Source organism: Rissa tridactyla, chromosome 3 (assembly GCF_028500815.1).
Source record: "Rissa tridactyla isolate bRisTri1 chromosome 3, bRisTri1.patW.cur.20221130, whole genome shotgun sequence".
Taxonomy (NCBI): domain Eukaryota; kingdom Metazoa; phylum Chordata; class Aves; order Charadriiformes; family Laridae; genus Rissa; species Rissa tridactyla.
The window spans coordinates 60,626,702-60,639,321 of record NC_071468.1 but is presented as its reverse complement, the minus strand read 5'-3'; the positions used below and the strand labels follow the sequence as shown (position 1 = coordinate 60,639,321).

The 12,620-nt window shown below is 39.4% G+C and overlaps 1 protein-coding gene across 4 annotated transcripts in view; it reads left to right on the top strand.

Moving 5' to 3' along the window:
- Positions 1-11,081, top strand: part of PHACTR2 (phosphatase and actin regulator 2) — a 141,546-nt gene extending 130,465 nt beyond the window's left edge. For all 4 annotated transcript variants that reach the window (XM_054195144.1, XM_054195143.1, XM_054195146.1 and 1 more), the window contains 4 exons: positions 393-454; positions 1,496-1,633; positions 4,236-4,312; positions 7,950-11,081. In XM_054195144.1, coding sequence (XP_054051119.1) covers positions 393-454; positions 1,496-1,633; positions 4,236-4,312; positions 7,950-7,965 — 293 coding nt within the window. In that variant the 3' untranslated portion in view covers positions 7,966-11,081. The remainder of the gene's footprint in view (positions 1-392; positions 455-1,495; positions 1,634-4,235; positions 4,313-7,949) is intronic.
- Positions 11,082-12,620: the final 1,539 nt, after the last annotated feature.

Sequence of the window (12,620 nt, the reverse complement as noted above, 5' to 3'; positions counted from 1 at the left end):
TCTTACTCTAAAGTCAATAGGTGGCATGTTGGAAGTAAGAGCAAGAGTGATTTTAATGTTGGGACAAGTAATTGAAACATTAGGCAGCTCTTTCAGGGTACTTCTTATTTGCTGTTACACAGAAAGAAAACAACTGGCACTATCTACTCTTTGCTGTGTTCCTGAGCCACAACGGTGACTTGAGAGGTCTACAGAATCGGGGGAAATGAGGATAGGGAAAAGAAATGAGAGCACACAAAATCCAAAAAGCAGACAACATATGCAGCATCACCCAGAAATATGAGGAAACACAAGCCAGGACTTGAAGTCCTGAAGCTTTCAACCAAGAGAAATACAATGTGTGCCATTATAATACTTAAATATTCACTCCTTTTTATCTCTTCTAAAAACAGAAAAGAATGAAGAAGAAGAACAGGAAGCCAAAAGAGAAATTAAACGTAGACTCAGTAGAAAGGTGATGATATGTTTTTTGTGTTGTGTATTTGTGTACATAGATTTATAGAATATATAAGATTATAGAATTATTCTAAAAATCAACGTGCATACATTACTGCAAATGTCCATCAGTCATGCCCCCAGATTAGAAATCTGTTTAAAAAGCAGTACGTGCCAAGTCTGTCTTGGGGGAAACTCAATTTCACATACCTGGAAAAGCATACAGAGTTCTGGCTGTGCTTAAGATTTGTCCGTGTTAGCATGGGAGAGAAATGACACGTTTCCTCTGAAAGCATGACCACTGCTGTCATGTATGTTCAAGGGCAGCCACATCTGTAGATCCACTCTTCCCTGGAGCAGCAAAGCAGTGTGGGCCCTAAGAAATCCCTTCACCGTTCTTCTAACCACATCAGTGGTCTTGGCTGCTGCAGGTGGGATTGCGCTCATTGCCCCTGGAAGTAAAGCAGTTATGGATCTGCTGCCCTGACTTTGGGAGCTCATTCTGGGAGAGGATGGGGGAAGTTCTCATACGTATGCCTAGTCTGCCCTTCTCTGCAAAAATGCAATTTCCTTAATGTGATTGTCCTTAGTTAATTAAAGTGAATATTGTTTGAGGTGACTGAAACAACTTGGCATCATAATGACCCCTAGATGTTCAAAGCTAATTTTTTTAGTTAGGCAGGCACCTCCAAATGCTGCTTATTTTCAATATATTAGTTGAACACAGCAGACTGTGTAATCATTAACGCAAAATGTACCTACTGCCTAGTGGGGTAAATGGTGTGACAGTTGCAAAGTCACAATTAATATTGCAGGGATAACTGTCAAGATTCTCTGTGACCTGCCCAACAAAGACTATTTTTGTAATTGAAGAAATTAGGTTGCGCTGCTTCCCCATTCCCGTGCAGCACTCCCAGGATGGTGCCTTTTTTTAGACACCTGAAAGTGACCCTATTTAGAAATACCATTAAAGTTCTCTTGAGATTACATCATACCCTCAGCTTTTATTTTATTTTATTTCATCTTATTAAACATACTATTTTCTGCCTTCCACTAACAGCTCAGCCTGAGGCCTACAGTGGCTGAACTTCAAGCAAGAAGAATCCTTCGATTTAATGAGTACGTGGAGGTCACAGATTCTCCGGATTACGACCGTCGTGCCGACAAGCCTTGGGCCAGGTTAACTCCCGCAGACAAGGCAAGGGATGAATGTAGATTATAAAAAAATGCTCGCGCCTGTCACTTTTGAGGGGCTTTCCTCTGGTTTACATTCTCTTGACGCCAGCATCACAAATGACTTCTGCTGGAGGCAGCAAGATTGTCATGGTACTACTGTGCATCTACTGCTTGCAGCTAAGAAAACACACTCAGGTGCCTATTAAAGAGCGTATTTGCTACCTCCTTTATGGCAGTTCAGGCCATAATTTCTTGGATTTTTAGAGCCTTGCTAAATCAGGCACACACTGTTCGCAAAGATGGCCACAACCCATGGAATTCATAGAATCATAGAATAGTTAGAGTTGGAAGGGACCTTAAAGATCATCTAGTTCCAACCCCCCTGCCATAGGCAGGGACACTTCCCACTAGACCAGGCTGCTCAAAGCCCCATCCAGCCTGGCCTTGAACACTTCCAGGGATGGGGCCTCCACAGCTTCTCTGGGCAACCTGTTCCAGTGCCTCACCACCCTCACAGTAAAGAATTTCTTCCTAATATCGAGTCTAAATCTCCCCTCTTTCAGTTTAAAACCATTACCCCTTGTCCTACCACTACAATCCCAGATAAAGAGTCCCTCCCCATCTTTCCTGTATTCAGGCAAGGTTTCCGCAGGCAGAAGCCTGCGTTGCTGCCACCAAGAGTTACTTTTGCAATTCATTCAAGTGAAAAAAGGCAGAAGATGCTCCATCCTCATAAGGGTTCTTGGGTACAACTGCCCCAGTGCAAGAGCTGACCGTATGCATGCAGCACACTTTTTTGGGAAGTTTGTCCCCAACACGCTGCAGTTAATAGTTCCTCTGCCTAACAAATGATTCCGTGATTCTCTTCTAAAAACAGATCAGTCAAAGATTACTATAAAATACTCTTCCATTTTCCTCCTATTCCACTTCATAAAAGGAAAGCTGTAGGATACATGTATCAAAAAGTGCTGGCCCTTTTAGCACTGGGTCTGAAACAGCTTTTATGAAAATCCTGAGATGTGCTTGGTGTGAAAAGTGATACATGCAAGAACCCACTGTCTTTTAGCTAAAGACTATGAAGGGCTCATTTTATTTCAGCTTGTATTTTAATATTAATGCCAGCTCATCTGAAAATCAGAGGAGAATCTCATATCAAGTCAGGGTGGAGATACTAAAAATGTACCCAGAAGTGTTCGTAGCTGTTGGTTCTGGGAGATGCTGAGCTCTCTCTAGTCCTCACATAATAGGTAGTAGAGGTTCTAGGTCCAACTTTCACTTAGGTCCAACTTTCACCTAGGTTCAACCACGGTAAACTGCACTACAGAAAACAGTAGAGTTTCCTATCTACTTTAGGGTAGCAGTTTTTAATCTCAATTGATTTTGTGATGAGCAGGTGCCCAAGGCTAGTTCTGTGATCGCCATGTTTGTTGGCCTCAGAAGAAAGGCAGACCCCAGGTTGCCTGGAAACTCCCTTGCCCATTTTTTTCCCAGGGAAGTCATTTTTCTAATTCCAGTGGGAGCAGAAAATTTTACTATAACTGTATTATGGAGCTGGAGCTCTGATGTCTTTGCTGCTCATTTGGTGCTCAGAAATAGCTGTCTCCTTCCTAGCTATTCCAGCAGCCTTGTGCAAGCATGCTGTTGTGGCTAAACAGAACCATCCCCTGCTTAAAATGAAGTTTCTCATTTATGAGACCGCAGTCTGGTGATGCTATAATTTTATCTTGCTGCTTGTCTGTTCTGCATTGAAAGGCACACACCCCAGATGAAATTTCTTTAGGGAGTAATGAAATGATACTGCTTTTATTTAAAATGGTGAAAGAAAAGAGTGAGTAAGAACAAACTGACGCTTCATTTCACAGGAAAGCATATGGGGTAGAAACAAAAGCCCGTTGTAGTATATATATAAGAATATATTTCAGAAATTATATGTATTACTTGATGAAGTAAATTGCTTATCACTCTTTTAACATAAGTAACAAGGCATTTACAAAGTGCACTGAATTTCTGCTGTTCTTCAGTATCTGCCAGCTGAAAACACAAGCCTGAACTGTCCAAATGTTTCATGTAAATTTACATAAAACTAATCAAACCAAGTGACTAATCCCAATTAAAAACTGCTATTCATCTTGCATTCCTGAAGCCCTGTCTCCAGTGGGGAGGTGCAGGGCCCCTGCTGTGTGTACAGTGCCTGTCCAGGCAGCGTGACTCACCAGCTCCTCGGGGGCTGCCCCCGCAGATGTTATCCACGCGCGGCTGCATACTCAGCAGGTGACTGTCGAGATAACCCAGTCTCTTACCCATTTTTTTCTGTAGCAAGTGACATATTTCAGTGAGGGGGTTGGTTTGCTCACTGCAGTAGATCTGGTGTTTCGTTGTTTATTGTTGGTGTTTGACACTTTGAGCTTCTTCGTAGTGTATTACTACTCCAAATTGCTGTAATTGAAAAAAGTCAGTCATGTTGATGATCCGAAATGTGTGAGAGCTATGGATTACAGTAAGGGAGACTGGAAAATGGGAACTGCAAGGGAACTTGCAAGAGTAGGGCTAGGTTCCTTTCAGACTCTTTGCTTTCCTTAAGATTCCTATTTCTTATGGTTGCATATGTCATTATTGTTTATTAGGCAGCAATACGGAAAGAACTGAATGAATTTAAAAGCACAGAAATGGAAGTACATGAGGAAAGTCGGCAATTTACCAGGTAGGTGAATCCCTCTTCTTGCATAAGTCGGAAAGGTGAGTATGACCCTAACCCTCTGCCTTTCTACAAGTCCTCTGCAGCTGTGTCATGACTGGCTCCTTGTGTAGATTCCTACTGTGAGTCCCATTGAACCCCGGAACCAGTGTTGGGATTCCCAGTGTTGCTGATGCCATCCCTGAAGCTGAGTAGTTGATACAGCAGTGAAGGTGACTGCAGTGGATCAGTTGCTAAAGGGAAAAACATTCTTTGGGAAATCTAAAAAACCAATCCCTTGAAAGGACTCAGCATCTGTCCCAGATATAATTTAACAGTCCTCAAGCACAAAAAAGGGATATCCTTCTCTGGCAGTACTCCCTTGGTAATGAAAGTATACATTTTTGTAGATGCATTTGGTAAGTGAAAATTAGATGATGTGTTGAACTTCAGAAAAGCTTATCAGTGTTTTGGGGAGCTTTCTAGGCTCCTGGCAGCAGCTTCAGGGGAAAAAGACAGATTCTAATATTCCTTGTTTGCTACTTCTAATGTTTTAATTTGGATTTGTTTCATTCTCTGTCCTGGATAACACCAAGATGTTGTCTGAAGCATTACAATTTAAAGAGCTCTGAAGTGTCCACAGTTTTTAGCAAGACTTCAAATTTGGCAGTTATTCCTAGGAGGAGGGAGGCACTTTCTGCCATCCCCATGGCATCTGTGTCTTTTGAAGTTACAAAGGCTGAGCAGAACTTGCTGTTAGGATCAGCCAGCATGGCATACATAGTATTATTGTGTTCACTTACACACGGAGTTAAGTCAAATAAAAATAATTGGCTATGACTCTGTCCCTTCCTTTTCCTGCTACTGTTTCAATCAAACTTAGGATCCGCACAGGTGAGTGTGACTCCTTTAATTAAAAAGAGTGTCACAAGGAAAATTCACCATGGGAGATGGGCTTTTGGTGATTTCTGGCATCTCCTAGTTCAGTGCTTGATTTCACAACTTCAGTGATTTTTTTCACCAAAACATGGATTTTTCTATAATACTATAAACCCACTTCAGTGTAGTATTTATTTATGTATGACATGAATAAATTAATTTTAAAAAAAATAAACTAGTTTCACAGACAGCAAAACTGAACAAGGAGATGAACCAGGGTAGGGTCCTTTTCAAACATGGATTTGTATATTTTCATTTGGCTTCTGATGTCATTTTCTCTTTAGGCAGTAGGTAGTATACCTTCTTCAGAATACATAAAAATACTACTTTAAAAAGATGGGACATCCCAAGGGAGAGAAGGTAAATCAGCAGGATTAGAAACCTGGCTGTGTGCTGAGAGAGATGGAGTGCAACCCCCTGCTTATGTTGTTACGTTTTTTTGAGTTGCGCTGCAGTATGGAAACAGAAGTACAGATAGGCATGAGTCATACAAAAAGAATTGGTTATTTTTTCATGAGAATTGAAAACAGTTGAGACTGATTACAATTGGATTCTTGAAAGATGAACCAAAAATCTCAGGGACCCAATGGAATGACAAACCAGTTAAAAAGTGATTTTTTTTTTTTTCTGAGGATGGCCTTGGAAAATGGATTCAAAAATAGGCACAGACAAATTGTGATAAATACATGGTCCTGAAAGAATTTCAACCTGAGGGAAATCAGGCTTTCTCTATTCCTTCTCCACCCTGTTTTTTTCACTGGTCATGTTGTGGAGCCGCTGCACAGAAGTCATCAGAGTAACTGTAGAAAAAGCTAATTAGATGCAGATGTTTTAAGTCGATTGCAATTTTGAAAATAAAAAGAGATTCAGTTTCCTCCGGGACCTCTCATTAAAACTCATGTAGTTCACCACTACATTTGGATTGATACAACAAAAGTGATTTGTTTTAAGAAAAAGACAGGTAAAGTTTCTGGCCAGATAATGAATTACTCACCTTTTAATTTTTTTCAAGGATGATCACTGAGGTAATACAAACCAAAAGGCACTTGCATTGGCAGCTGGTTAACAGACTGATTCGTGAAGTTCTGTGATAGAATGAGACAAGGAAGCTGCTTATTAAACAATAATAGCTTATAGCATATGGTTTCTTGTATTATTAGATATTCAATATAAGATGCTTTAATATTATAATGAATATTTACAATATCTTCGAATTGTTAAAATTTTATATTAAAATTGGGAAAGGAAAAACACTGGTTTTCGTTGTTCTTCATTTACTGTCATGACTGTCAGTTGAACTGTTTCTCTACTCCTAGGAACTCAGACTGATCCCGTCTGTTATTTCACAACAGAATCCAAGAAACTGAGTTTCTAAAAATAGAGAAATAAATAAAAGTTTGGGAAGAGGACATTAGTAGAAGTTTATAAAGTGCTTCTAATGGAAAAGCTAGATATAGTCCAAGATATTGTTGTTCTACACAAATACAAAAACCCTGTGTCTTTTTTGCAGTGCACCGTACCCTCCCTTAGCAGATGAGCTGTGTACTTGTGAATGTCAGCTTTTGCGTACACCTCCTTTATTTGAGAAATGCATCCCTGTATTGTAATGAACCACATTACAGGGGTAATGTGGGGCTTGTTTTCTTTTCTCTTCTCTGGAACTGTTAAGAGAAGATGTGTCAAACAAAAACTTATGTAAATGTACTCTGTTAGGTGCATCGTTACCTATGCTTTTTTAAAGTTGTTGCATCTTCTACTACTTCATGGATATATTTTTAAAGCCATTTAAACAGAGATTTAGAAGTCTGGTGATAGAGACATTGAACACCTGATATTGGTGCCCTTCTTACCCTTTTGCTTGGATTCACTGTATTTAAGCTAATTTAGAATTTCAATTGCTGTAGGCTCCTAATTTATTCTAGAAAAAAGTTGGCAACACCTTTTGGAGCAACCCACCTCTCTATCCATCATACAGGCAATCTGGAGTGATGTACATGCCCTACCTAAAAGTCTAAGAAAAAATGAGGTGTATTTGGGCCTTCATGTGCCACAGTTGCCTGCTGTTAATAGGAAGAAAGCACCAGCAGAGCTATAAAATTTGTTGCTTACTTCAAAAAAATCAAAGATTTTTGTTAGCCTCATTTTGCGGAAGGATTAAAAAACAAGAATGTTAAATTTTATGGTTTAGCTAAGCTTTCCTGACATATCTACAGTGTCTCCAAATAGTAAATGCAACGTGGCTAAATCTATATTGGTATACAAAATAGAGTGGAGACTTTTCTCCAGCCCTGAGGCCAGAAGGTTTGGCACAGCTTGAATTCGTACAGTTAACCTCTTCCCCCAATCCCAAAACAGGGTGATGTCCCCCCATACACAGTCTGCCTATTGGCCTGTGCTAATCCCAGCCGTGGCCAGGCAGTATCTGGAAGAGCGCTGGTTGACCCAAGCAAAACTGTGCCAGGGACCACAGTTAACAGTTAATGATATGGACAGAGAGACATACGCCAGTGCCTAAGCCACACCATAGACCCGTTTGGTTTTCTAGTAGAGACAGACAGACAGCGGGGGATAATGGAGCTGACTCTAATCCCACTTAGACCGGGAAAATCAGGAATAATTCTCTTCAGGCAACAAAAGTAAATAGCTATGAGAGCAGGATGAAGATCAGTGTCATTGTCAGTTGAAATAGTATAATTCTAAGTTTTTTAATGTTTTATCATTTCAGGTTTCATCGTCCATAACTGTTTGACCGCATCCCATATTTCATGTAACAATTTTCTTTGGGGAAATCATTGCGTCCTGATGACCTGAGATTGCACTGGAACTTGACTGTGTGAGCGTGTGCTACAGCTTACCCTGAGGTTAATAAAGGATGTGGCCCTCGTCTTTATCAACGGACAAATGATTTGTCTAGGAGGAGAACCCACATGAAGTGTTTGTCATTGTTAAGACAGACAGCGGTTCTGTGGCTAGCCCACACAAACGAGTTGGTGGACTTGTTCATTGGAGCTCCACAAGTCAGGAAGAGCTGAAGACAATCGCTTGAGAGCCTGTTACCAGGAACTCATCAGACTTCGTAGGGTTGAGACTGAGGGTAACTGAGAGGGGGGATTGTGAAAAGGACTCGATTGTCGGTCCACAGAGAAAAGTGGAACGGATGGGACTGCTTAATGATGAACTTGGCCAGTGGTAGGAAGTATTTTTTTTAAAAAAAAAACAGAGTGTGAGCAACTGTGCATGTATTTCTTTTGGTGGCCACAGCCTGTCTTAGAAAGACAGCAAGCCACAAGTCCTCACGTCATCAGTACTTTAGTGAAGAACTGTAATTTTCTCTGGTGCCAGTAAATACAGTTGCCAGAAATTAGTCCTAGTATAACTCAGCTGTCTTTTTTAAAATCCCAATGAGCATGCTTCAAGAAAATACATTGAACATCCATACAGAACAAGTCATATGTTTTTTGGTTTTTAATGTTGACATACCCTGGATCCTCATAAATACATAAACAGGATTTGAAGGACAAATAACGTGACACTATGAATGCAATGAAATGCTTCATGTTTAGAAACACTCCTTGCTGTCTGTCACTTGCCATTTAAACCAGAGGGATCATTATCTTTCTCACCTATGGCAGGCAGTGGTGACAACTTCGACATCATGCTAGTGTAAATCCAAAATCAGAATTGAAACTAGACAGAAAAGTCTCTACTAGTAGGCTTGAGCAGTGATTACTAATGTGACTTTTTATGTTTAAGGACTCTTGCACTGCTTTGAGGAAGAACTCACAGATGAATGAGTATGTCTTCAGCCATAGGTCCTGTAAAAGTGAATGGAAAATCCTTAGAGTGTCTGCAGCCTGTTTTTGATGAGCGTGAAGAATGCTTCATAGATTCCTAATTTTTTATACTATCTTGAAATTGTACATGTGAATACAGTACTATTAAAATTAAGTGGTATGGAGTGTGAAAGGCAATACATGGTTTTTCTAAGTTGGCCCAAAGGCCTATTAAAAAGCCTGTGGCGTTGTTTACACTAAGAAATTCTGTCTTATATTAGCACTTATTTATCCTTTGAATTAATGTACACAACATTGGGGGGGGTCTGGAATTCACATATGCATACATTTAATGCAGTATTACAATATATTTGCTATTTATCCTTTCTAATGTGTGTACATATTACAATTTATTTTTGTCTTTTATGTGCCCTGTTTAGTTTTTAATTATGAAGTGTAAGTATTTCTTTTTCAGGCAATAAAAGATCTGTGTAGATGTGATTTTTACCTCAGAACCTGCAAGAGATTCTTGTGGAATGTTTTTCATTTATAAAATTGAAGGTTGTTGTTTTAGATGTCAGCCTAAAGGCAGGAAGGCAATTTGGTGGATAAAATTAGATCTCCCTCTTTACAGATATTTACAACAAGACCAGGTTTGCATAAATGGGGTGGATTATTTTAGTAAAGAGCACTTCTAGTAACAGAAGAGTGCTTTCCAACAGCTGGCACTATTATTTTTAAAGAGATTGACAAACCTTTTTTAAAAAAGATAGATTTATATGACTGTTAGGATCACTTACATTTTAGTAAAAATCTAATGACGTACAGAGCCCAAAATATCAATAACCAAATAAAATAACCATCTACATGCTTGTAGCAAAGAAAAGGAAGCAGCACCTTCCTTTTTTAATGGAATCAATAAGAGCCATTAGGATTCTATTTGCAGAAAACAGATTAGCTTCTGTGAGGCCCATCATTTTATAAATATAGAAACACCACTTTGACATCAAGGAAACAGTGAAAATGTATTCTTTGGCACTAAATCATACAGGAATGATCAGGCCATTATACTTAAGGTTTGTCAGCAATTCTGGTAGAATCCTAATTTTTATTTTTAGAATTTGAAGAGTAAACTTAAAACTTAACGCTAGTACTTAATAAATAGTTCTACTGCTTAAACTTTTTGTTGTTGTTGTTGCCAAATTTAGAAATGTGTGTCCAAATCCTATAAAGGCCTACTGTGTTGACTTTGAAGTATAAAACACAGTATTTCACTTCAAAGGAAACAAGTGGAGCAATTAAATAGACCTCAGTGCTGCCTTAATCACTTTGGAACATTTGAAAGCAGCCAGGATACTAAAGGCAGAAAGATAGCTGTTGCACATGCTGAATAACTTGGACAAAGGTAAGATCAGACTATGTAAACTTTATATATAAGGCAGTAGCTCCACTGACGTACCAGGGCACATACGGTTACACAAGCAAACTAAAAGTTGCTAAACTCTCAGGATGAAGCTGACGAATTTACTTTGCAAGAAGACATTTCTCTATATTAGGCCTGGAGCATGGATGGAAAGACACGTGGCACCTTCTTGTTTTAAGAGTTGAAACACCAAGATGAGGACACGACTTCTGGCTCAGACTTCCTCAAGCTGCATTTTGCCGTAAGACATGAGGATACATAGGTGAGGTATCACTTAGGCTTCCCCTATCCTTCTGGGTTTGGGTTTTTTTTAAAGTATTCGCTACAAGCCATTGTTAGAGGCAGAATACTAGTCTGGATAGAGATGCTGAGCTAATCTTTAATTTCTTATGTAATTTCTTATTATTTTGATGATAAGTAATCAATCAGATGCATTCTTTGTCCCACAATACAGCAAACTTCTTAAGCAAATTTATGTAACTGGACAAAAAGAGTTGCCTTTATTGGAAGTTATGTAAAAATGTAGTATACTTGAAGAATTAGAACTATAAACTGTCCATTGTGTATTGTACCCACACACAAAATTGTATATACTATTTTTATATTCCAAATATCAACTGGCAGAAAAAAGACAGCTGTAAAGTGTTATCCATGCAATAAAAAATAACACGATTTTGGTATATCACTATGTGCAGTGAAGCAATTTTGCTTTACCTTACTGAGCTGCCTGAAGTCAGTTTCTGCTGTCTCTCCTAGTCCTCTGTATTGATGATTTCAAATGTCTCCAAGTTGCTGCAACAGCCTGTTGGAAATAATACATCATGTACCTAACTGCCCATGCTGCTGTATGCCTGTTAGAAGGGAAAAAATCAGGATAAGTCCTGAGAAACTCCCAAGTGAGTAATCCTTGAGGGGAAAAAAAAAAAAAAGCAAATTAAAAATACCACTTTCCATGCAACACATAGTACAGTCCAGCTGGTGAAAAGGGATCGTGTTAATTTTTATCAAGTTGGACAAATCATTTAAATGTCATCCACAACATACGACAAATGTGACACACATACCTATGTTCCACAGAGTCAGATATGAACTCAGATGTCTACATGCACACAAAGAGAAAATGAGTAGCTTGAAGCAGTGGTTTCTAAAATTACCTCACATATCACATTTATCAGTAGGATCACGCATCACAGCTTGTTGCTGTGGGTGCAGAAGAATGGATGCTTAATCAAATCCTAATTTCTTCTTCACATAACAAATTGAAATTGTTCTAGAATGTCTCTCATCTCTGTCTTCGTTCAGGTAATACATATTAGTCCTTGTAACTGAAATTAGTTGTTTCAAATGAAAAATAATCTATCTGAATATCCTTGAACTGTGATGTATGTGTTGACTCAACAAATACCAAAAAAAACCCAGTTAAAGACTAACCATTATTTAAGCTAAATACCATTTCGACTGGTGATTTCAAACAAGGTAGGACCAGGAGCAGAGTCTCTTCAAAATCACTGGAAGTGTTCACAGCCATTTGTAGGTCTACAAGATTGTATTTATTTGATGGTTTTAGCATTTATGTAGTTTTGCATGTCCTGTGCTGTGGCGGACTTTACCAGCCTCTGATGTGGTACGGGGCAGGACAGCTTCACCTTCTGCTTTGGCCACACTGAGCTCTTAGAGAAGCACCACAACCTCAGTGTTGACATGTAAAAAATGTATCAGATGACCACTTTGTTTTACTTTTTTTTTTTCCTTGAAAACCAAATGAAATATATGAAACAAAGGGATGAATGTTACGGAAATTCGACCCCGCCTTCCAGGTGAGATTACTGCTTTGTTTCCAGTGGAGACGCTTCAAACACAGATCTGTGACTAGTAATGCTACAGCTACATCAGAGAATTTGTTGCAAAAGAGCTGTCACTTAACCTGAGAATAAATAGAGTCTGAGCCACAATTTTGCATCATCATAAAATGGGAGGAAGATCCAGACAGCACAGACTAAAAACATCTACCTAGTCTGGCAGACTGTGAATCAACCGAAAGCCGCTCATGGGCCGGAGCTGGCAGCGGGTTGGAGCCAGGGTAGGGAGAGCCACGCTGTCACCTCTGCTGTCACCTGGCAGACTGCACCAATAGGACAGGTCTGGCTCAGCACTGCTGGCATCCTAAGTAGAGACTAGAATATGAGATCATGTCTTAATG